The 21,389-nt window shown below is 51.9% G+C and overlaps 1 protein-coding gene across 1 annotated transcript in view; it reads left to right on the top strand.

The window, feature by feature from the left end:
• Window positions 1-21,389, top strand: part of NUDCD3 (NudC domain containing 3) — a 72,863-nt gene that overhangs the window by 43,457 nt on the left and 8,017 nt on the right. The window contains exons 3-4 of the mRNA XM_082662118.1: window positions 5,641-5,773; window positions 14,320-14,463. Of these exons, the coding sequence (XP_082518244.1) occupies window positions 5,641-5,773; window positions 14,320-14,463 (277 nt within the window). The remainder of the gene's footprint in view (window positions 1-5,640; window positions 5,774-14,319; window positions 14,464-21,389) is intronic.

Below are 21,389 nucleotides of genomic sequence, written 5' to 3'. Positions count from 1 at the left end.
TTTTCTGAAATTCCAGTTCCTGTAGAACCTTTTTTTTTTAAAATTAATTTTCAGACTGAGCTGTGCTCTGCTCACCAGAGGTGACCACTGGGGTTTTATGAGCTCATGGATCTTTAACTATTTCATGTTATTCTTTTTGATGCTCAAATTGTCCCATCTTTGGCCAGCAGGAGCCCTCTGGGGGTCTCGTGTGCCTCTCGTGGGACCCTCCTCACCTTGAATGGCATCTTTGCTCTCAGGGGACTACTTAGCTTAGGCCGGCTGGAGACTAGCCGCCTCTCCACAGGGGCTCTGGTCCTGTTGGTGAGGCAGGCCCGCTACTATCTGGGGAGACCGATTGGTGGCAGATGCTAAACTGGTGAGATCAGTGTAGATAAACTTATTGATGTGAGATTTTTAAAAAGAAACTCAAGGGTAGAACTGGAAGCTTATTAGGCAGAATGCATAACTTCCCTCCCTGAATGCCCCAGAAGGTCAAGAAATCTCTATTCATAAAAGTCACTTGTTGAGTCCTGCGTCCGTAGGCAGACTTTCTAACTGGGTGGGAAGGCACTGAAGAGGGCAGTGATCCAGCGCGCGGAGGGCGGTGACCCTGAACATTTTCCCGTTTGGGCCATTTTACACGTTTGTCTCGCTTATTCTTCTTGGCCACTCTTTGGGACAGAGCTGTCAGTGTTCTGGTTTTATGGTTGGGGAGCAGGGACTGGAGTGCCATGACCTGCTTGAGGTTTCATGGCTGGCACCCAGTGACATGGGCTCGGCCTCGGGCCTTGAGTGCTGTGGACACGGGGTTTTCAGTGACCACTGGGCCTGGTGTAGAGGGCTCTGAGCCCCGCACCTGGGGCCCGGTGGTGTTAGCTCCTGTTGCCTGAGGAGCTGAGAAGAGGCAGGTACTAGAAAGGATCCTGCAGGTGGGGGGCCCCAGAGGAGACTGGGCAGGAGGCTAGGGAGGACGGTGGGCCGTCTGGTGCAGAGCGCCCTCTGGGCGGGTCATGTGGACCGACGCTGCCATCTGACCCTTTCCTTTCTAAGCTGCAGAGGTGAAGTGTGACATGGTGTGGCGTGGTCATCCCAGACAGTCACAATGGCTAAGGATCCAGGCCCCGACAGTCATATTGCAGTGCTGAGAATGCTGCCCGGGGACCTGCTTCCAGGAGGGCACAGTTGGTGCTGGGCTTCCGAAGCAGGGAGTTGGGGCTCCGAGGTGGGCAAGTGTTCTAACAATGCTCACTTTGTATAGGTTGGAAAATGCAGAAACCCAGAGGAAAAATCACTGTGTTTCCAATGGCTCCCATCCACATGTGGGATATGGTGGGATCAGTGAGAAGAGAAGGAAGTCGATGAGAGATGGAGCTGGTCTGTGAAGAGGGAGGATGAGCTGCTGTCTACTGACCACCTAATACACCCCGTACACGCACACACACCACAAACATGCGTATAACACACGTGCACACCACACGTACACACCATGCACACGCTTACAGCACACATGGTCACATGATGTGCTCATGCACATGTACCCATGCACGACACGTGTGCTCGTACACGCATAAGCCCTGGCCCCTCCCACTGGGTTCAGGGGCAGTGGCATCTACAGGTGGGTAGGGAGGTGTGGCCAGAGCTGTCACACCTGGGCACCACTGAGGACAGTGGAGAGGTGGCCTTTGCCTTAGGTCATGAGGGGCAAGTGTGAGTGTGTGGAGGCAGGATGTTCCAGGGTGAAAGCAGCTCTTTCTGGCTCTGGGAACCTGGTGAGCACTGCCCAGCACCTGTCTTCACGTAGGGGGAGCCACCACCAACCCCGGGAGCCTGGGAAGGGGCCTGAGAGCAGCCCCGGCTTCTCGCCGAATTATAACCCATTCCCTGTATGGGCTCCAGCCTGCTGCACAAAAGCCTTTATCTGGGGGCTGTGACCCCTTTTACCCGCGACGACTCCTACTTGCCACTGGCTGTTCTCATTTCCATGCTACCGTGGCGCAGGGGTGTGGAAGGGGAGAGTGGGGGCGGCCTGAGCTCATACCCCACCTGTGCAGGTGATGCTGGCTGTGGGCGTTTGCCCAGCAGAGCCGGTCCCTTGGAGACACAGGGCCTGGCGTTTCCTTTAACACGGTCGCAGCCCTGTAATCCGCTGCTGCGGCTCCAGGCGTGGGGGCTGCAGTGAGGCCTGTGGCCAGCGCCACCCGCCACCGCCGCGGCGCCCTGGCTGCTGACTCACGCTCCTCCTTCCCCCTTCCCCACCTCCAGCGCTGGCCAGCAGCTGCAGGGGGGTGGCCGCAGGCTGGTGGGGGACAGGGTGAGGGCGGGGACCCAGAGCACCTGCCCATGGCAGGAGACTTACTGTTGCACACTGTTGGCTGGAAGTAATCAACTGTATTTAAAGAGAAGGTGGATTTTTAGAGTTAAAAACGCCCAGCAGCTTGCTGATCTGTGCTGGGAGTGACTCTCCTGGCTCCGCTGGGAAGAGGCTGCAGGTCTGGGGGGAGGGGGGCAAGCGCCTGCTGAGCCGCCCCCCTGCGATGCTGCCTGAGCAGCGCCCCTCCTGCTTTGGGGGAGGGGGTTCCCTGAGCACAGCCGCCCGTGGGGTGGAGGGTGGCCCCTTGAGGAGGTGTGACCTCATGGCATCTCCCATCCTCTGCTCGTCTGCTGGCCGTCCTGGTTGGAGGGCCCACGTGGATGGCAGCCGATAAGGGCTTAGCCGTATGTCATGGGAAGTAGCTGTCCCCCCACTTTGAGGGTTCTTAGGTTTATTTCCTAACCTCTGCCAGTGCCAGGCCACATAGGCTTTTATTCTGTGTGTGGGTATTTTATTTCCGTGTTTTCATAACCTTGATTATTTCACACAGGTAACGTACACACACGATTCAAAAGGCCATGCAGAGAAGATGTACGGGGAGGGTCAGGCCTCCTCCCACCCCTCCTGTTACTTGGTGCTCATTGGCGGTATTCTGTGCACGTTCAAGTGTTTGTCAGATGTGAGCTTTACAGCTGCAGTAGGTGCTAGAGCGGGGAGGAAGCCTGTGGGTCAGGGACACGTGGGTATTGGGCCACCCTGTCCCCCGGACCTGTTTCAGGGGCTCAGCAGGCAAGCAGGCTGGCGTGGCCATTGGAGAGCTCCCGGGAGTGGGGGCCACAGGGCAGATCACCGTCTCCTGTCAGTGTGTTCTTAAAGAGAGCTCTTTTTCTCCTGGTGGTAAAGTGTCTGCATGTTGTAGGGAATTCGGACAATACCTAAAGATACAGAAAAGAAAATCAAACTGCTTGTGATCCTGCTACCCAGAGACAACCACAGAGGCTTAATGGACTTCCTTTTATACATACACACACGTCTTTATGTGTGTGTTTTCTTAGAAGACTGAACCTGTACCATGCACAAAAGCTGCATGTCCTCTGTCAGTTCTATAGTATATTGAAAGCTTTCCTCGCATCACTGAAGCCCCTGTGCAGACGCTTGCGTTTCGTGGCATCCGCATCAGGCTTACTCTGACCACCCTGTGGCCAGGCTTTGGCCGTTCCCGTCTCCTTTGCCCCACCCTGCTTCCTCTGGGGCCCGCCATCCCTCCCCGGCTGCGTGAGCAGGTAGTTTGGGGCTGGCATCTGTTCTGATTGGTCAGTGCCCAGCCCTGCCCCTGACCTAAACTGCTGCAAAAAGTACCACAAACTGGGTGGCTTAGATCAACAAATAAATCTTCCCGTAGTTGTGCAGTCGTAAGTCCAGGATCAGGGTGTTGCGGGGCTGCATTCCCTTTGGGACTCTGGGTAGAACCTTTCCTTGCCTCTTCCAGCTTCTGGGGTGGCTGACAGCCCTCAGCGTCCCTTGACTTGCAGCTGCCTTGCCGTCGCCATGTGGCTGTCTTTTCCCCGAGTCTCTACACGTTGTCCCTCTGTGCGTGTGTCTTCGTGTCCGGATCTCTCTCCCTTTAAGGACACGGTCCCATTGGATCAGGGCCCACCCTAATGACCTCATTCTAACTGGATTACCTCTGTGTAGACCCTGTCTCCAAAGGAGGTGCTGAGAGTTAGGACTTCAGTGTATTAATTTTGGGGGACATGGTTCAGCCTGTAGCAGCCACCAGTTTACCAGCCCAGAGAGCCTGGGCTGTGATGGACGCCCAGCCTCAGATACAAGGTGTGTAAAGCATACCCACAGGAGGTAAACATGTTCTTGGCTTAAAACTTTTGCCAGAAAAAGTGAGTCCTCATTAACCACCGCTCCCAACTCCTCCTGACCAGAGGTGAGGGGCTGATGGGTACATGTGCTCTTGACCCTTTTCTGGGTGTTTCCATCTGCACACATGCAGATGCTCACGGTGAGTGGAATCTCATCCGTCGGCCTCTCCCTCCAGGTGCATCTGCTGGGCTCTCCGAGGGCAGGAGAAGGTGGCCGAATGAATCTGTTTTGGGGGATGTCCTTCCTCATAGGTGTTGCCTCCTCCCCGACTAAGCTTCTGTCTTTAATTTAGATCTAAAACTCACTATGATGGACTCTACGCTTATTTTTGTATGGTGTTCATACTATCATTAACACTGTTAAATTCTGTGGCAAGTATTTTATTGTATTTTATTTTTAACATCAGCTTCTTGGCCATGCCTGTTTGCATCTGTGCTGGGTTGGTAATGCGTGTACAGGAGGATTTGGCTGACTGGGTTTCTTCTAGGCTGTCTCATAAGCACACTGCTCGCATCTTAGGAAAGCCTGCAGTTTAGTACATTGCCTTGGCTTTCATTTATTTACCGAGAGAAAATGGAGGCTGGTGTTGGATTAGGATTGAAGTTGAGCAGCTGTAGGCTGAACTTGTTTTGCCTTTTTTTTTTTTTTTTTTAAGAGATACGTCCTGCCAAGTAGTTTATGAGAAACCAGGCACCCACAAGCCCCAGGATTTTTTTTTTTTTTTTGGCTGTGTTGGGTCTTCGTTGCTGCACACGGTCTTTCTCTAGTTGTGGTGAGCGGGGGCTACTCTTCGTTGTAGTATGCAGGCTTCTCACTGCGGTGGCTTCTCTTGTTGCGGAGCATGGGCTCCAGGTGTGTGGTCTTCAGTAGCTGCAGCACACAGGCTCGGTAGTTGCGGCACTCAGGCTCTAGGGTGTGCAGGCTTCAGTAGTTGTGGTGTGTGGGCTCAGTAGTTGTGGTTCTCAGGCTCTAGAGCGCAGGCTCAGTAGTTGTGGCGCACAGGCTTAGTTGCTCCGTGGCATGTAGGATCTTCCCGGACCAGGGCTCGAACCCGTGTCCCCTGCATCGGCAGGCAGATTCTTAACCACTGCGCCACCAGGGAAGTCCCCTCAGGATTTTATTAATGAGGCTCTTTGGTTTGTGGGCTGGCCTGGTTTCTAAGCTTCATGAAGACCAGGAGGACCAGGCTGTGCCGTGGTCTGTGGTGCTGGATACTTTCCCTAACCTTAAGGGTGCTGCACTCAGGGTCTTCTCCTTGGCTTTTCTCTTTGTTCCTGTGACCTCCCAGGAAGCCCGAGCTGGGGGGTCAGAAACGAAATCGCCCAGAGAGAGGGAGAGTTTTAGATGCAAAACCAAGTGAGATTAGGTGAAAATTCTCACAACCTAGAGACAGTATGTACCTGGGTTCCCCTGTGGCCTTCCTGCCCTGTGTGTGGGCCTGGGCTGTCATCTTACTTCTTGTTCTTTCTCAGGAGGCAGGAGCAGTTCCAGAGAAACCCCGACAGCTACAATGGTGCTGTGCGTGAGAACTACGCTTGGTCCCAGGACTACACTGACCTGGAGCTCAAGGTGCCGGTGCCCAAGCACGTGGTGAAGGGCAAGCAGGTAACCTCGGGGGTTCTTCCCAGCTTCTCTGCTCAGCTTCTTTCCTTGGGGCATAGGCTTCAGGCTGTGGGCTGCACTGGAGCTGGTCTCCCCGTTTTGCCACCAACACAAAACCGCTTCTTTTCTGCAGTCACAAGCCTGCCACCCCATATCCTCTTTAACCACGTCAAGTATGAGACCCAGCTCAGCCCCCTATGTGAATAGAACCTGAGCTTTGTTGTTGTTTTTTAATGACAGTATTTTCATATCATTTATTGCCTTTAGTCTCTGCAAAAGCACTACAGAGTAGGCAAAGCAATTATTGTTATACCCATTTCATAGATGGAGAAAGTGGAGTCCCAAGAGGCAAAGCAAAGAACTATAGGTTCTGTAGTGACAAGTGGACTTCCAGTCCTGTGCTCTGCGGAGTTGTAACATTTACAGCTTGAGTTGATTTCTCCATCTTAATGAGCTTGAGTGAGTAGAAATTTAATCTTTTAGCAGGAGAGAGATGTTTACTTGGGGACGTTGCTGAGAATAACATGATTGTAGCTCGTTGGAAATAGGTAGGCATCACTTTAAAGGAAAAACTCTCACGTGAAATGGGACATTGTTACTATAATCCGTAATACAAAAAATTCCGATATATGCCAGAAACTGTTTCCTTATTTCAGTCATAATGAGAAACTACAACGTGCAAAGTAAGTAGTATCTTTTATGTTTTATAGATGAGAAATTGAGGCCGAGAGAAGTTACTTGGTTATCCAGGTGACGTGGAAAAGTCACCATGTGTCTCCGTCACTCTTGCTGTGCCGGGGCCAGTGAGCACTGCCCGAATGTTTCTGAAGGAGTGAATGGCTGAATGGGTGCAGTGGTAAAGCCGTGGTTTGATTCACGTGTGTTTGCTTCTGAAGCTCATGCTGTTTTCCCTGTGTCCCACTCCTCACTTGATAAAGCGAAATAACTGCTGGCTTCTTTCAAAGAGAAGGTCCCAGAGCATGTAAAACAGAAGTTGAGTTTCATATGCATTTTCGAGAAACGATGCCCTGTAAAGTGGCTCCTGCTGGTCTGGGTACGTGTGTGGATCCAGGTTCTGGGCAGTGAGTGAGCCCCTCCAGGCCTCCCCTCCACCCCGCCCCCGTCCTGAGGCCCCTGCTGCTCCCTCCCTGGTTCCCTAGACTCTACCTAAAACAGGCCTGCCCTGTGCAGGAGTCCGGGTGGGGCCCAGGGAAGCCTCTAAGAATACGGCTACTTTCCGCCAGTGTCAGACGAATGCAGTTCATTCTGCAGCACAGAAGACAGGAGCCGGACAGGAGCCCCTGAGCCTTCACGGCTCCACGTGGGTGTGCGCCAGGGTGTCATGGAGATGGTGGCTGCAGCAGCACTGTCTGCTCATTCCTCCCTTTCTCCCTTTCCCACCCCATCCCAGGAGATCTCACCAGGGCTCAGTGACCAGTGACCCAATGGACTTTAGGATCCAGGTCAGACCAGGTAACTAGGGGTCATCACTACAGAGTCCTACTTTTGATGACTGTGTTCCCTCTGATTGTGGTGGGTCATAGTGGGTACAGGCTGACCTTCCTTGTCAGAATAGTTTGTTTAGCATCCTTTAGAGTTTTAGTGGGTCAGGTGTTGATTTTCATTTTGATTTTTGGTAGGATTGCCTTGTGTGTAGGCGAATAAATTATGAAAAGCGTTGGTAACTATACTTCACTACTTGGCTAAAAATGTTACAGCATCCTGGTCTAGTGTCTGTCTTCTAACTTCTCCATGAACTTCTGGAGCTTTCTCTGGAAGGACTTATGTTAGGCCCAACCTAAAACTAGTTATTTTGGGGACTTCCCTGGTGGTCCAGTGGTTAGGACCCCGCGCTTTCACTGCCGGTGATGAGGGTTCAATCTCTGGTCGGGGAACTAAGATCCCGTAAGCTGCGCTGTGCGGCCAGAAAGAAAAAAAAACCAACTAGTTATTTTCTCTTTCTTTGACTTAAGAGACACAGGTTACCTGGCATCTCTTGCTGAACTTCCCACAGCCATCTGGGAAACCTTCCCATTGAAAACAGCATCTCAGATGTGCACCCTGGTCATGGGGGTGTCAGTCTCACGATGCTGCCCTGCCATGAGCGGTGTGTTGTGAGGGGCCTGTCCTTCGTCTCATTGCGCTGAGGGACAGACTGTCATGCCTCAGTCATATCTATGCCTCCTAAATCCACTTGTTGTGACCTCTGGGAGGAGATGGCCTCGCTTTCACTGAGGATAACCCTGGGTTTTGCTCATTCCTGCATTAGACGTTTACTGACCACATGATGGTCCCCAAGACTCAAACAAGATCGCTGCTCTGGAGCTGACCTGCGTGGGGCTCAGCTGATGACAGCAGGTGCGCCAGTACAGTTCCAGGGTGTGGCGGGTGCCGTGCGGAGCATAAACAGGCTGTTGGCTCAACCAGCTCTGTGCAGCCGGGCACCCCTCGGGCCCTTCTTCCCAGCAGCCCTTCGAGGCGTTGCGGTGTGCACAGGGGGAAACGCGGAGACGGTGAGGGTCTCTCCAGGCTGGCTTGCTCTGGAGCCAGCGCTCCCGCCACTCGCGGGGTGTGGATGAGCCTGGGTGTTTGTGACGCTGGGATTGGAAGAGGCATGTTCCCCGTAAGGCATTTATTTATCTAGTGTTGGCGCTTTGTGACACCTGCTGACTTAATTTACACTAGTCTCCTACGTGGTTGAATTTTTTTTCTCCTTCAGTAGTATTTTTCCCCATATCATTAAAAAATTGATGTATAATTGGCATACAATGTTATATTAGTTTCAGGTGTACAATATAATGGTTTGATATCTGTGTGTGCTGCGAAATGATCACCACAGTAAGTCTGGTTAACATGCTCACCATATTACAGAACTGTGTGTGTGTGATGAGAACTTCTAAGATTTACTCTCTTAGCAACTTTCAAATTCCAGGTCGCTTTTATACTGCAGCCTTTGAAAAATGCATGGTCTCTCTAGTTCTTGGTGATCTAAAGAGTTTTAGGCATGCCTCACTTTAAACCTAGGGATAAGTTTATTTTGTATCTCTCGGCTTTTGCTGGCCTAAGGGTTTTTTCTGAGTTGCCACTTTCTTTCTGGGCTGGCTCCTTTCCAGCTCTTGCCTGCGGTACCTGTCACGGCTACCTGTCAGCAGTGTTTATTTTTGGTTTTTGTCTGTGGCACCTATCCGATAGCATCATGCTGGTAGCTGTGATTGTAGAGGCTCAGCTGATGATGTCGCAGTTGTTCTGGATTTGTTGTTAGCTCTGTGTGTGAGGGGCCAGGGGTGTTGGGGGTAATGGGTAGATGTGGGAGCACTGAGGGTTAATGCAGGGGGGTCCTGGGCCCCCTCTTCTTCAGCTGTAGCTTGGTGCTTGAGGACTCAGAACATTGCCCCTCCTTTACTCCTTGCCGATTTTTTCCCTGTGGAAAACGTATTTGCCTCTCAAGGGTAGTGGGGGACAGATAAACGCATGTGCATAACGCTTTAAGTTCAAGCGTTCTTATTTTACATGCGACTGTTTTTTTGTCTGTGTTGTTTTTATCATTTTGCTGGTGCATCTAACGGAAAACTTCTCGAAATGAAGCTTTGGTTTCATTCATCAGTGAAATGTAGTTAGGTCTTTGCTTCATCACGTTCTTTGTTCTGTCCGCTCTGCACGGGAAAAGCAGCCGAGTTCCCCATTCTTTCCTCAGTGTAGCCATGGGGTAGGGAGAAGGAACTTTGCCATCAGGACGTCATGTGTGTGATCGCTAATGTCAGCTGGGGCTGGTTATAAACCTGGCATTTCATTGAATCATAGGATTTTAATGCAGGAAAATTGAACTCCAGAGAGTTTTAGTCTGACTCTCATTTTGAAGATGAGAGAGCTCTCCTGGAGACCTAAACCTCTAGGGCGCCACACTGTCCGGTGAGACGGTGGTGGAGCGGAGCGCAGGACCCGGCTCCCACCTCCACCCTGTCTGATCAGTTGTCTTTTGCGTGGAAAATGTCATGATATTGTTGCACACAGTCATGACTGGATGACATTGAGTGACAAGTGAATTACTTTCCTTCTCAGTATTCTCTTTCCTCTCGGAGATTGTGCAGGGTCTTTACTGACGGATGAGGCCCTTCCTGCTGGCTGGTGGGCTCACGGCCATGCTGCATGCCATCTCTCGCCTCACCATGGGAACCTTCCAGAACAGCACCAAGGCCCCTGGGCATGTCTTGTACAGTGACGCTGTGCCCCAGAGCTTGATTCAGCTGTAGGAATTTGTGCTTAAAAGCTCTATTACACAGTGTTCCCTTCTTAGAAGGCGTTTAGAAAAAATGTAGGAAGACTCCTTTTTATAGGAAACTTCCATAGCAGAAAAGGCTAATAGGCTGCATTTATCTGTTAAAAAATTGTTTTTGTTTGAATGCATAGGACATTTACCTGTTCAAAAGAATAAAATGTACAAGGAGAGGCTTCTTTCCTGCCTCTGCCCTTTTATCCTATACCAGCCCCCACCCCAACCTCAGAAATCACAGTACTAGTTCCTGGGATCTTTGGGCAGATGTTTTCTATGCATATGTTGTCAAGTTGTCAACTATGAATAAATAGCCTCGCAGCCCCACCTTCAGCACAGATGATGTGCGCCCCCCACCCCGAGTTCCCTCTGTCGGCCCCACCAGGGCGGTTCTGGTCTCTGGTGTTTGCTGCCATGCCCCCAGGGCCTCAGCCGTGCCTGCCAGCCAGAGTGGCTGCCCGGGAAAGTCTCAGGGGACCTAGGATTTCCCATGTCATCTGGCTCAGGCTGTCAGGACGCTGAGAGTGCAAGTGCCCTGAGCCCACCACCCCTTACACTCAGGGCTCTGGTCTCTGCTGCTCCTCCCGTCAAGCTGCTTTGCAGGTCCTTATTCCATTTTCATTACATCCCTTTGGATCAGTAGTTTCTTGTATAGTTTTTTGTTTTTCTGGAGTTTCTGACTGTCTTTCTTTTTTTCTTGTCAAAAAATAGTACACTTTCATCATAATCTCAGAATTATTCAGACTCTCACTAGTACTGTGTATTGTCCAGAAATCACTTCCTGCAGACCCTCTCACCTCTGACTCCCATCAGGACTGATTATTTTCTAGTTTGGTTGTATAGCTTGCATCCTAGAACTTCTTTTCACTGCACTTCTAGGTTAAATTCATTGTGTTTTAGATCCTTGTTGGATCTTCCTCTTTTTTTCCCCTAGTTTTATTGAGATATATTTGACATATAATGTTGTATTAATTTCAGGTGTACAGCATAATTATTTGGGATGTGTATATTTAGCAAAATGATTACCACGATAAGTTTAATTAACCTTCATCACCTCACATAGTTATAAATTTTTTCTCGTGATGAAAACTTTTAAGTTCTTCTCTCTTAGCAACTTTCAAATGTACCGTTTAGTATTGTTCATTACAGTCACCATGCTGTACATTAGATCCCCAGAACTTACTCATTTTATGAGTGGATTTTGACCCCCCTCCTCATCCAGGATCTTCCTCTGTTTTCATCCTCATTTTGTTGTGGTATAGACGCAGGTAACTTTCTCGAATTGATGTGTGGTAATAAATGCAGTGTTCTTGAATGTCTTAAAATGCGGTTATTTTAAACTTCCGCTTATTTTGTGGTTTGAGTTTTTATAGAATTCTAACTTTAAAAAATACTCTCTTGGGAGTTTCCTGCTGGCATAGTGGTTAGGAGCCTGGGCTTTCACTGCTGTGGCCCGGGTTCGATCCCTGGTCGGGGAACTGAGATCCTGCAAGCCGCGTAGTGTGGCCAAAAAAAAAAAAAATCTCCCCTAACAAGATTGAAGGCATTATTCTCCTGTCTTCTTACATCCGCTGTTACAGCTTCTAGAAATGTCTTCCATTCCGGTTCTTTGTGAGTAAACTTTTTTCCTCCTATTTGGAACTTTTAAGACCTTATTTTAAATACTCAGTGGTATGAAATGTCATGAGTTTGTGGAAGTCGTCTTTCATTCGTCCTGTTCAGCCCTCAGTGGGTCCTTTTAAACTGAAGCCATATTTTTCTTAAGCTCTGGAAAATTGTCTTGTTGCTGTCACAGTTTCTGGAATGCCAAACTGATTGCCTGGATTGGTTCCTGGCTCTACCTTGATTTCTTTGACTTTATCTTCCAGCTTTTCTGTTGAAAATCTTATTTTCACTCTCTTTTTTTCTAAGCGTTTGTTTTGTCTAGTTCTGTTTTCATGTTTTATTCTGGTTCTATAGATACCGTATCTTCTCAGATCTCTCCGAGGGTATAAATTGGAAATATTTTAGAATTCCCTTTTTTCCTAATTAGCTCTGTAATCTTTACTTTTTTTTTTTTAACCTAAGTCTGTCTTTTTGTGCTGCTGCTTTTTCTCATAGAATGCAATCCTTGGTTCCGTGTTAGTTTTTTTATTTTAAAAATATATTGGGAATTCCCTGGTGGTCCAGTGGTTAGGATTCCACACTTCCACTGCAGGGGGCACGGGTTCCATCCCTGGTCAGATCCCGCATGCTGCGTGGTGCGGCAAAAAAGAAAAAAAAAAATCTTCCCCATTCTTTGGAGTGTGGGATGAGGTTGATGGTTTTCTCCTTTACGTGTCTGAGGTCTGCTGCTCCCATCGCTGCTCACAGCTGAGGAGTTGACTGTCTGGCTTTGCCATGCAGTGTGTTGGGCTGGGTGTCCACCCAGTTCCCTCAGACTGCCGGCCAGTTTTTCTGGAGCAGGGCCCCCTGTAGCTCCGTGGCACACAGTGGGTTCTTATCCCTTCTCACGAGGTTTCCGCTGGCACGGCTGCCCGTGGACTGACTCAGCCGCTCTGCCTCCATGCTCCATACCTGCTAACTGCTGGTCAGAAGCGCCACTCGGCTGTGCTTGTCCCTGCTCCGTGCTGTCTCTCGCCACACGCCTCTCCTTCCTCTCCATTGAGTTGTTGAAAGTTTCTCTGTCCTGGCCTCTCCCTTCTTCCCTGTGTTGTCTGGGGTTTTTCTCTGCGTGCTTTCTTCCTGTCATCTCTGTGGGTCATGGAGTTCAGGAGACGGCCGCCTGTTCCCAGAGTGACGTCTTGAACTGTGGAGCTCCTGGAAGCATCTCTGGTCTGGTTTCCCCTCGGTGCTTGGGTATATCCGCTTTGTATAAGAGACGAGCATTGTGAGAAGCTCACCCAGGTTTGGAAATTATCCTGTGACATAAAGTTGGCTGGAGGATTTTATTTGTTAAAGTGAGCTTGTTCCTGGGAGGCCAGGACTGGTGGAGCCTTGGTCCGCTCTGTCAGGTGTTCACCGCACATCCGAGTTCGTGGTCAGGGACACGCGATTCGGCCAGCGATTGTCTGCATCTGTCTAGGAGTGTGCTGGGCCGCTGTTGGGCAGCTGGGAGTGAAGTGAGTTGTGCCCGTGCCTTAGCAGAACCGAGTTAAGTGGTACATTCTCTCAGAAATTGGGTGCAATTGGAGCTGGGGCTCACAGGACCCCCCTGGGACCTGCATGCGGACACGGTGTGTGCAGGCATCTCTCTCCTTTCCATCGCTTATTTATGGTTATTTAAAATACAGGTAGGTTATAGTATCAGATTCCACTGACAGGTGTAGACTCCAGTTTGAAAATTCTGTGACACTGAGGGTTTCTTTTCAAGTGCATTTAATAAGCACTTCGCAAGTGACATGGGAGGGCCATCTCCAGACTGTTTTGACGCCTTGACTGACACCACCCACCTGTGAGAAAGTCCTAATGCGGACATTATGCAAATACTATTATAAAAGATTTTTACGTTATAAAACGCAAAATTTAGAATTTAGAAGAAGTGGGGGAAAAATAAACCCGGAGTTCTGTTTTCTTTCCTCTCTGTTTACTGATCTGCTGAACGTCCTGGGGTCCACGTGCTTGGGATCCTGCTGGCCGGGGTACACACACGAAATAAGGCCCCCAGTCCAGCAGCTCCAGTGCTGTTGTGGAGACAGACGGTGAGAGCAGGGAGAGGGTGTTTCCAGCGAATGAGGAGATGGGAGAACAAAGACAAAATATAAAACCAGAGCACCTGGCCTCACCGTCCTGGGTGAAAGCTGAGCTGTGGCCACAGGTGGCACAGCAGCTCCTGGCAGGCAGCAGAGCCGGGCTCGCGGCTGCTCTGCCCCCCGGGCGTGTCCTCCAGGGCAGGGCTGCTGTCCACGCCAGACAGTAGGGTGGGCGTCGGGGGAGCACAGCTCCTGCTGCCGGCCCTGCTTGCCCTCTGCCCAGGGAGTTGGCCTCCCCTAACAGGAGTAGAGTTTGCGGCGGGAAACCAGCGGTTCCCACAAAGCCCCCCGCGTTACCGTTACGCGTATCGAGACATCTTCTAGTGCGTTTCCTTGAAGGAGATGATGATGCAGAGGCTGCTTCACGTGTGAATTGGATGGTATGGTTTTCGTCATTCAGAAAGCCTGATGACCTTTGGGCTGGTTTTGCATCTTGTTCTCCTGCAGTGTGTGGTCAGGCGCCCTGGAAACCTCCGTTCCCTCCCACCCTGGAGCACGCCGGCCACCACCTTCCCAGCGCGAGATGATTCTCCTCCGCTCTGTTCCAGGTCTCTGTGGCCCTCAGCAGCAGCTCCATCCGGGTGGCCGTGCTGGAGGAAAACGGGGAGCGCGTCCTCATGGAAGGAAAGTTCACCCACAAGATCAACACCGAGAGCTCCCTCTGGAGCCTTGAACCCGGGAAGTGCGTTTTGGTAAGTGTGGGCAGTGATACTGTGAGGATGTTGATTTCTGCCAGCTGGGGAGTTTCCTCGGTGTTTTCCGAGCAGCTCGAAGGGCACCTTTGTGGGCCTCAGCTGACTGTCACTGCTGCATCTACAGCCTTGGCCTCTCGGCGTCCCACTGCTTGCTTCCTTGAGGTGGGGCCCGTGTCAACAACAAACGGAGGGGCGCTGGAGTGCAGTGTTTCTCACTGCTTCCTGTCCTGCCCATGCACAGACCGCATGCAGTGACCACGGAGGAGGTCCTGCTGGGGCATCGTCCCCAGAGCGCGGCTCTGCTCACACCGGACATGTCCCCTCAGTTCCAGAGGCTTCTGCTCTCCAGGGATTCAGTTACATCTACGGCAAAACCAAAGAAGTTAAAAATTAAAAGGCAGGTCGCTTTCATGAATGCCGGTCTGGGGGATGCAGAGTTACTAAATTCAAACAGACAGCCTATTTGACAAAGTGGGTCTCAACTGGCTAAGCTAGCCGAGGGTGCAAGATCCAAACGAAGGGGTACGTGTTCCAGTTACTAGAGTCTTCGGTGGCTCCATCCTCCCTCGTCAGAGCCTTGCACCTGGTCAGTGGGCAGCACCCAGGGAGGCTTCATACAGCGAAGAGAGGCTTCATACAGCGAAGGGAGACTATATATTTGGGTTCGTTCCTTTCCTCTTCCTTCCTGCTGGGATGCTTAACCAGGGTGTGGTGAAAGGGGTAAAGATGAAAAGAAAAATACTAAGTCTTTGGGTACAAAAGACCTCAGAATTTTATATAGGCATGTTTTTTATATGTGCAAAGTGAGCCGTTTCTTCGTGATCCACTCTCTCTGGGAATAGGTGCCCATGGGCCTGCCTGCTTGGTCCTGACCGACAAGGCCCGCGGCGCTCTCTTCTGGCTGCTCGCAGCTCGCAGACACACAAACCCGGTGGAGTGGAGAGCATTCCATCACTGCTGGGGGAGCTGGAGGTCTCGGCATGCCCGGGACCCCCGAGCACACACAGGCCCCTCTGTGTGACAGGAACACCCGGTGGCAGAGCGCCGGCCAAGTCTGCCCGAGTCTTGCTTAAACCGTGCTCTGTCGCACCTCCCCTGCCCTTCCGAGGTTTCTGCTTCTCGCCACTAGTGTGCAACAGTCATGATTTCCCCCTTATCACCCTGGGGTTCAGTCGCTCGTCTGTTCACCCCCGTGCCTCCCCACCCCCAGTGCCGCTCCCCAGACTACGGCCCATGCTCTTAACCACCAGTTCCATTTGCAGAATACCTTCATGGGCATGGTCTCATTTGCACCTCCCACGATTGTGGGGAGTAGGAAGCCAGGGTCTCATTATCCCCCCGCTTCCCGAGGTCACGCAGGCAGCCAGCGGGAGGCCGCGGCAGGCAGCCCACCCTCTCCCGGCGCCGCTATGATGGCTCAAGTGGTCACAGGGAGCGTGGACCCGTGATCCTGGGTGCCCCATTGTCCACGGATGCTGGGCCTCACTCCTCCTGTGTGGGGTTGATGGACCGCCCAGAGCTGTGCACGTAGAGCTCGTCCCGGCAGACAGCTGGTTGTGCTTTGCTCCCTCTGAGGGGTGCTTCTGTTGTCTTCAGCTCTGTTGTCTTCGAGTCCCCACCTGGGATGGAAAGACTGACCTCATTGCTGGACGCTGAAGGTCCACAGCCACTGTTTACACACAGGTCTGTCGGGGTTGTGATCAGGGTACCGAGGATTCCCTGTACTTGACGTGGCTTCTGCAGAGATGTGGTTGTTAAGCAGGTACCTCACTCTTGGGATTTTCGTTGCCAGAGGTGATGTTGACTTCTTCATGCCTGTTCCAGAGCCGTGTCACCTTTTTTGCGTGTTTTGTGCAACTTGCGTCTGAATACAGACGTGGCTCGTGGCCAGGGCAATAACTCCTTGTAATTATGGCCTCCATCTATTGGGTACACTTTGGCCCTGGCTCTGTGAGGTGCCTGTTGGTGCTGTTTCGTCTCTGCAAGCCTGTTGTACAAATCAGGATGCTGGCGCTCAGAGAGGGTGAAGAGCTTGCTCAGGGTGGAGCCAGACCCCAGACCCAGAAGCCTCCCGTTTCTCTCCTTCTCTAACTTTCAGCTGAAAGGCACCCAGGAGCGAGTAGGCGCGGGGAGGAGAGCTGGCAGCGGCGCAGCATAGCTTGTGACCAACAGCCCCGGGCCAGCAGGGAGACTGGTGCGTCGCCTTCCCTGCTGACCTTGATGAGACGGCCTCGGTGTCCGGTCATGCTCCCAGGCCCCGTGGTCGTCCCAGGCCCTCCTCTGGTCCAGGGGGAGGCTTGTGCCCTGACTGCCTTTTAGTTTTCCAGTTTGCTTTTGCCAAGCACCTGCTGCTCGAGGAGTTATAAAGAAGCAGAACGGGCTGCGGTGCACCTGTCACTGCCTGTGAGCATGGCTTCTGGCTGTTCTGCTCCTGCGTAACCCTGCGAGGTCCACGGAGACACCTCTCAGAATTGCAGGTGCTGGGCTGGTTCTTTCCCGAGGTTCCTTCGAGTGGCTTTCATCATCCGTGGATGGCATCACATTTCTAATGCTGCTCCACCACTTGTAGAAAAAGAAGAGGACTTAATTTAGAGCATCACATCCTCTTCCGGAGCTTCCCTGCCAGCCCAGCCCCCTGCACACCTGGCGTGCACCTTCTCAGGAGTTGCGGGGATCCTGCCTGTCTCTGCCTTCCTCCTGACCACGGTCCTCGGGTACAGCCGATGCCAGTGTCTTAATGGACACATTGCTGCTTATGGAGCTGAAGGTTGGGTGTGTTCTCAGTGTAATTATTTATTTACTGGTAACATTGAGGACCACGTATCTGAGATGATATTGTAGCTCAGTAAGCACATGGCTTTGATGTGTGAAGACCCTGGGGCCTTTGCTGACCAGAACAAGTGCCATTCCCTCGAGCCTCTGGAGGGGGAGAGCGTGGCTGCCCAGGTGGCCAGGCCTGCTTTGTGCCTCAGCCCCACTCACTGGACCTCCGTTCCTCGATCTTAAAGTGAGGCCCAGAGCCTTGGTTGGTCGATCCCCAGACGTTTGTTGGTTGCTTATCACTAAGTGGCAGACCCTGTGCTGGGCACTGGGGCGATTAAGGAAAATAGCCAAGGGCCCTCCTCCTAAAGGCTGCGTGGGCCGAAAAGGGCCCCCAGATGTCCTCGCCAGATCCCAGAACCTGCAAATAGGTCCTTATTTGGAGACGGGGCCTTTGCAGATGTGATGAGGTTAAGGACCTTGCGATGATGAGACCATCCTGGATTATCCAGGTGGGCCCTAAATCCAGTGACAGGTGTCCTTACAGGAGGAAAAGAGACAGACACAGAGTGAAGTGAAGGCAAGGCAAGGTCGCCTGGAAGCTCTGGAGGGAGTGCAGCCCCGTCCAGCCTCCAGACGGAGAAGAGTCTTGTTTGAAGCCCGCAGCGCGTGGCGCTTTGTTACGGCTGCCCCAGGACACTAGCCCAGGCCTTACGTGGCATGATCTCTGTGGGGGCCACTTGGGACAGGAGGGGTCACCCCAGGGGTGCCTGTCACCTTACCAGAGTCCGTGGTCCGGGTCCTGACCTCCCAAGCAGGCCAGTGCAGACATGCCCCTTGATGCCCAGCCACCACTCCCTCCTTGCCAGAGCCGGATCCACATCAGACACGCCCGGGCAGGCTTTCAGAGCAGGCAGGGGTGGCAGCTAAACCCGGATGACAGCTCCTGCCTCCCTCCCTCCCACACTCGAGAATGTTAAATGAGGCTTCTTGATTCTGAGGCAAGCTCCTTTCTTGGTTCCCGAGACGCGAAATCGGGGCCTCCCCCCGTGGCTTGTTCTGTCCCAGAACCCGCCTCGGCTCACTGTCCTGGTTTCTCCCTGCAGGTGGGGCTAATGGCCCTGCCGTGGGCACCTGCAGGCCATGGCCTCGAGCCCTCGAGGCTCCACGGTCTCGGCGTTTGTAGCCATTCGTGAGGCGACGCCAGTCCACACACTGACACGATCCACACTCGTCATTTAAAGCTGGTACAGTAGCTGCAGAGTGTTCACAGACCTTCATCTGCTTGCCTTAAAGCTCGCGCTACTGGGTGTGTCTGGTGCTTGAACCTATGAGTGTTTTTATATAAGCTGCGTGCCCCGTATTTAGATTATATATTTAGATTACAGTTCTCAAAAGTAGAGTTACAGGCTGAGTGTAGTCCTCGGCCATTGCCGTGGGCTCCCCTAAGAAGGATGTCGGATTTCTGTGACATCAGCAGATCCCTGTGTGCCCTGGCACTGGGCTGTTTTCGAGTGGGGATGTGTGTTTCTCTGTGAAGTGGTTCACCACTTCTGTTTTGTCGCTGGTGGCCACCGGCCCCCTGCCTGGCTCTGAGGGGCCATCGTTCAGCTTAAAATACAAGTTAAATTACGTTAGTATTTTGGCAAGAGCCCAAAGCCTGGAAATTAGTCCAGGGACTGAAATGCGAGTTCTTGGCCTTCAGTGCTCACGTCTCCCAGGACCCGTCGTGTTTCTCAAGGTGGTCACATTTTTGGCATCATCACCAACACCTGGATCTCCACCGGGTGTTGAGAAGCAGGTAGCCCGAGTCCGCATGTTCTGGAGAAGTTGCCTGTGAATAGAAGGGACGTGTCGAGCAGAACTGGAAGACCACGCTCCTGGTGGACAGAGCGCGCGTCCCCTCGTCCCGTGGGGGAGGAGAGTGGAGACGCAGCTTGGCACTGCGTGGTCACCTGCCTCGCATCCACAGCCCACCATGGCTGGGTTCTGTCTGGCCCTACAGTGCTTTAATGTTTAAGCTTAAAACACTTGTTGACGACATTAAAACCAGGAGGTTGCCCACTGCAGTGCTGCCTCTGGCAGAGCCCTGAGAGGCCAGCGGTCTGGCCAGGGCCACGTCCTCCCCGCAGAAGTGCCTGGAGCTGAGCAGGCCCCTGCTGCCTCTTCCTGTCCTCTGTCCTTGTTTCAAGGCGCCTCTCTGAAGCCCCATCCCACAGCTTTCACCTGCATCTCCTTGGCCCAAGCTTGATCCCACGTACGGGCAACTGCAAGGAGCCGTCCTCCTCGCCGGGCGCACTGCCTCCCTCTCTGAATAGAAGCAGCGTTCTGTGACAAAGGAGGGGAGGGAGATGAGTGTGGGTGAGTCATCATCACCACACAGATCGGGGTGCTGAGGTGAGCTGAGCCATGTGGAGTTGGAAGTTTCTCTGAGGACATTTTGGGAAAACTGTTCAACCAGCACTCTAGGGGTTCCCCTGAGAAACTGATTCTAGGTCTGGGACCGATTGCTAAAAGGAACCTGGAGGAAAGCCAAGGAACGAGGGTGTGTTATCAGGTCACAGCAACCACCCGTGACCAGCCGAGATGGGGCACTCTGAGTGCTGTGTGATCAGGGATGGGAATGAGTGAGCCATTGAGATGCTATGTGTCCAGGAGCTGGTGCTGACGACAGAGTGGCTGCATCATGGAGGAGAAGGCCCCTGCTGGCCCCTGCACAGCACCTGTTGGGGCTGGAAGTATGTCCCTGCCATATTGTGGGGCAGATGGGGTCAGGGAGGAACCCCGGGAATGTGGCACATGACTTCTGTGCCTGCAGGGGGGATATCCCAGGAGGGCTGCAGCATCACCTGTGCAGGTCCTGCGGGGGCACATCCCTGAGCTTAATCAGGAGGAAGCACCAAACAAACCCCAAATGAAGGATGGTCCTTAACAACAAAAGGCAAAGGCGGTGGAATGTTCCAGATGAAAGGGGACAGGCCCACTAAGATGTAGTCAGGACCCTGGACTGGATCCTGTGCAGGAGGGAAGGTGAGCTGAAGTTACTATAGTAAAGAACTTCCATACCTTCAGGAAGGAGACACTCACCGAAATATTAGGGGTAAAGGGCCAAGATGATTCCAAAAAAATTCCGGTAATTTACCCCATATTATAAACTTACACACATAGGGTGAGAGCATATGTGCAGACACACATACACGTGATGAAGAAAAGGCGCAGCATGTTCACAGTGCGTGACTCGAGGAAAAGGTATTCTTTGTACTTGAATAATTCTAATAACTTGTAAGTTCGAAATTATTCTAAATAGAATGTTTTAAGAAATGAGATGGCAAATAAGCCCATGAAAAGATGCTCAACGTCGTTAGTCATTAAGGCAGTACCAATTAAAACCACGGCTACATGTCACTTCACGCTTATTTGATTGGCTCCTGGAAAGAATCGACAGGAGCAGGGACTGGTGACAGTGTGGAGCCCCTGGGGCTCCCCTGCACTGTGGATGGGAAGGCCAAACCGTGCAGGTCGTTTGGAAAACAGTTTGACAGTTTTTATAAAGTTACATGTGCACTTACCATAGGACCTAGCAATCCCACTGCTGGATACCTACGAAGGGGAAAGGAGACCACAAAGCCCTGCAGGCAGCCTGGTAGCTGACCGCTGAACCCTGGAAACACCCACCTGTCCACCCACAGGTGCGTCGGCCTATGTCGGGGTGACCCCCATGCGCGCGTAGCATGGCTGAACACCAGGCCACTGCGCTAAGAGAAGAGCAGACCAACGGACACAGACCAACGAAATGGCAAAGCAAGTGTCAGGGGCTGAGGGGATCGCCGTCGAAAGGGGACCGCGAGCTTTGGGGTGTGGCTTGATAGCAGTGGTGGCTACGTGGCTGCATTTGTCAAAACTCATAGGATGCACCCTCAAGAGAGTGAATTTTACTGTGTGCCAGCTTACGCCTCCACAAACCTGATTTAAAAAAAAAATAAAAAAATGTTAAAATAAAAAATCAAAACCAAATGTTAAAGCATCAGACTGCTTTATCAAAGATGTTACTTTTAGACCTGAATCCTTGAGCTCCATTCCAAGAACATTTCACCCATGTCCTCTTGCTTCTGCACTCTGTATTATTCCACCTGAAACAGGAATGAAGTTCTGACTCACTAGCA

Source organism: Grampus griseus (genome assembly GCF_964374135.1).
Source record: "Grampus griseus genome assembly, chromosome: 9".
Taxonomy (NCBI): Eukaryota; Metazoa; Chordata; class Mammalia; order Artiodactyla; family Delphinidae; genus Grampus; species Grampus griseus.
This window is presented reverse-complemented; position numbering and strand designations above follow the sequence as displayed.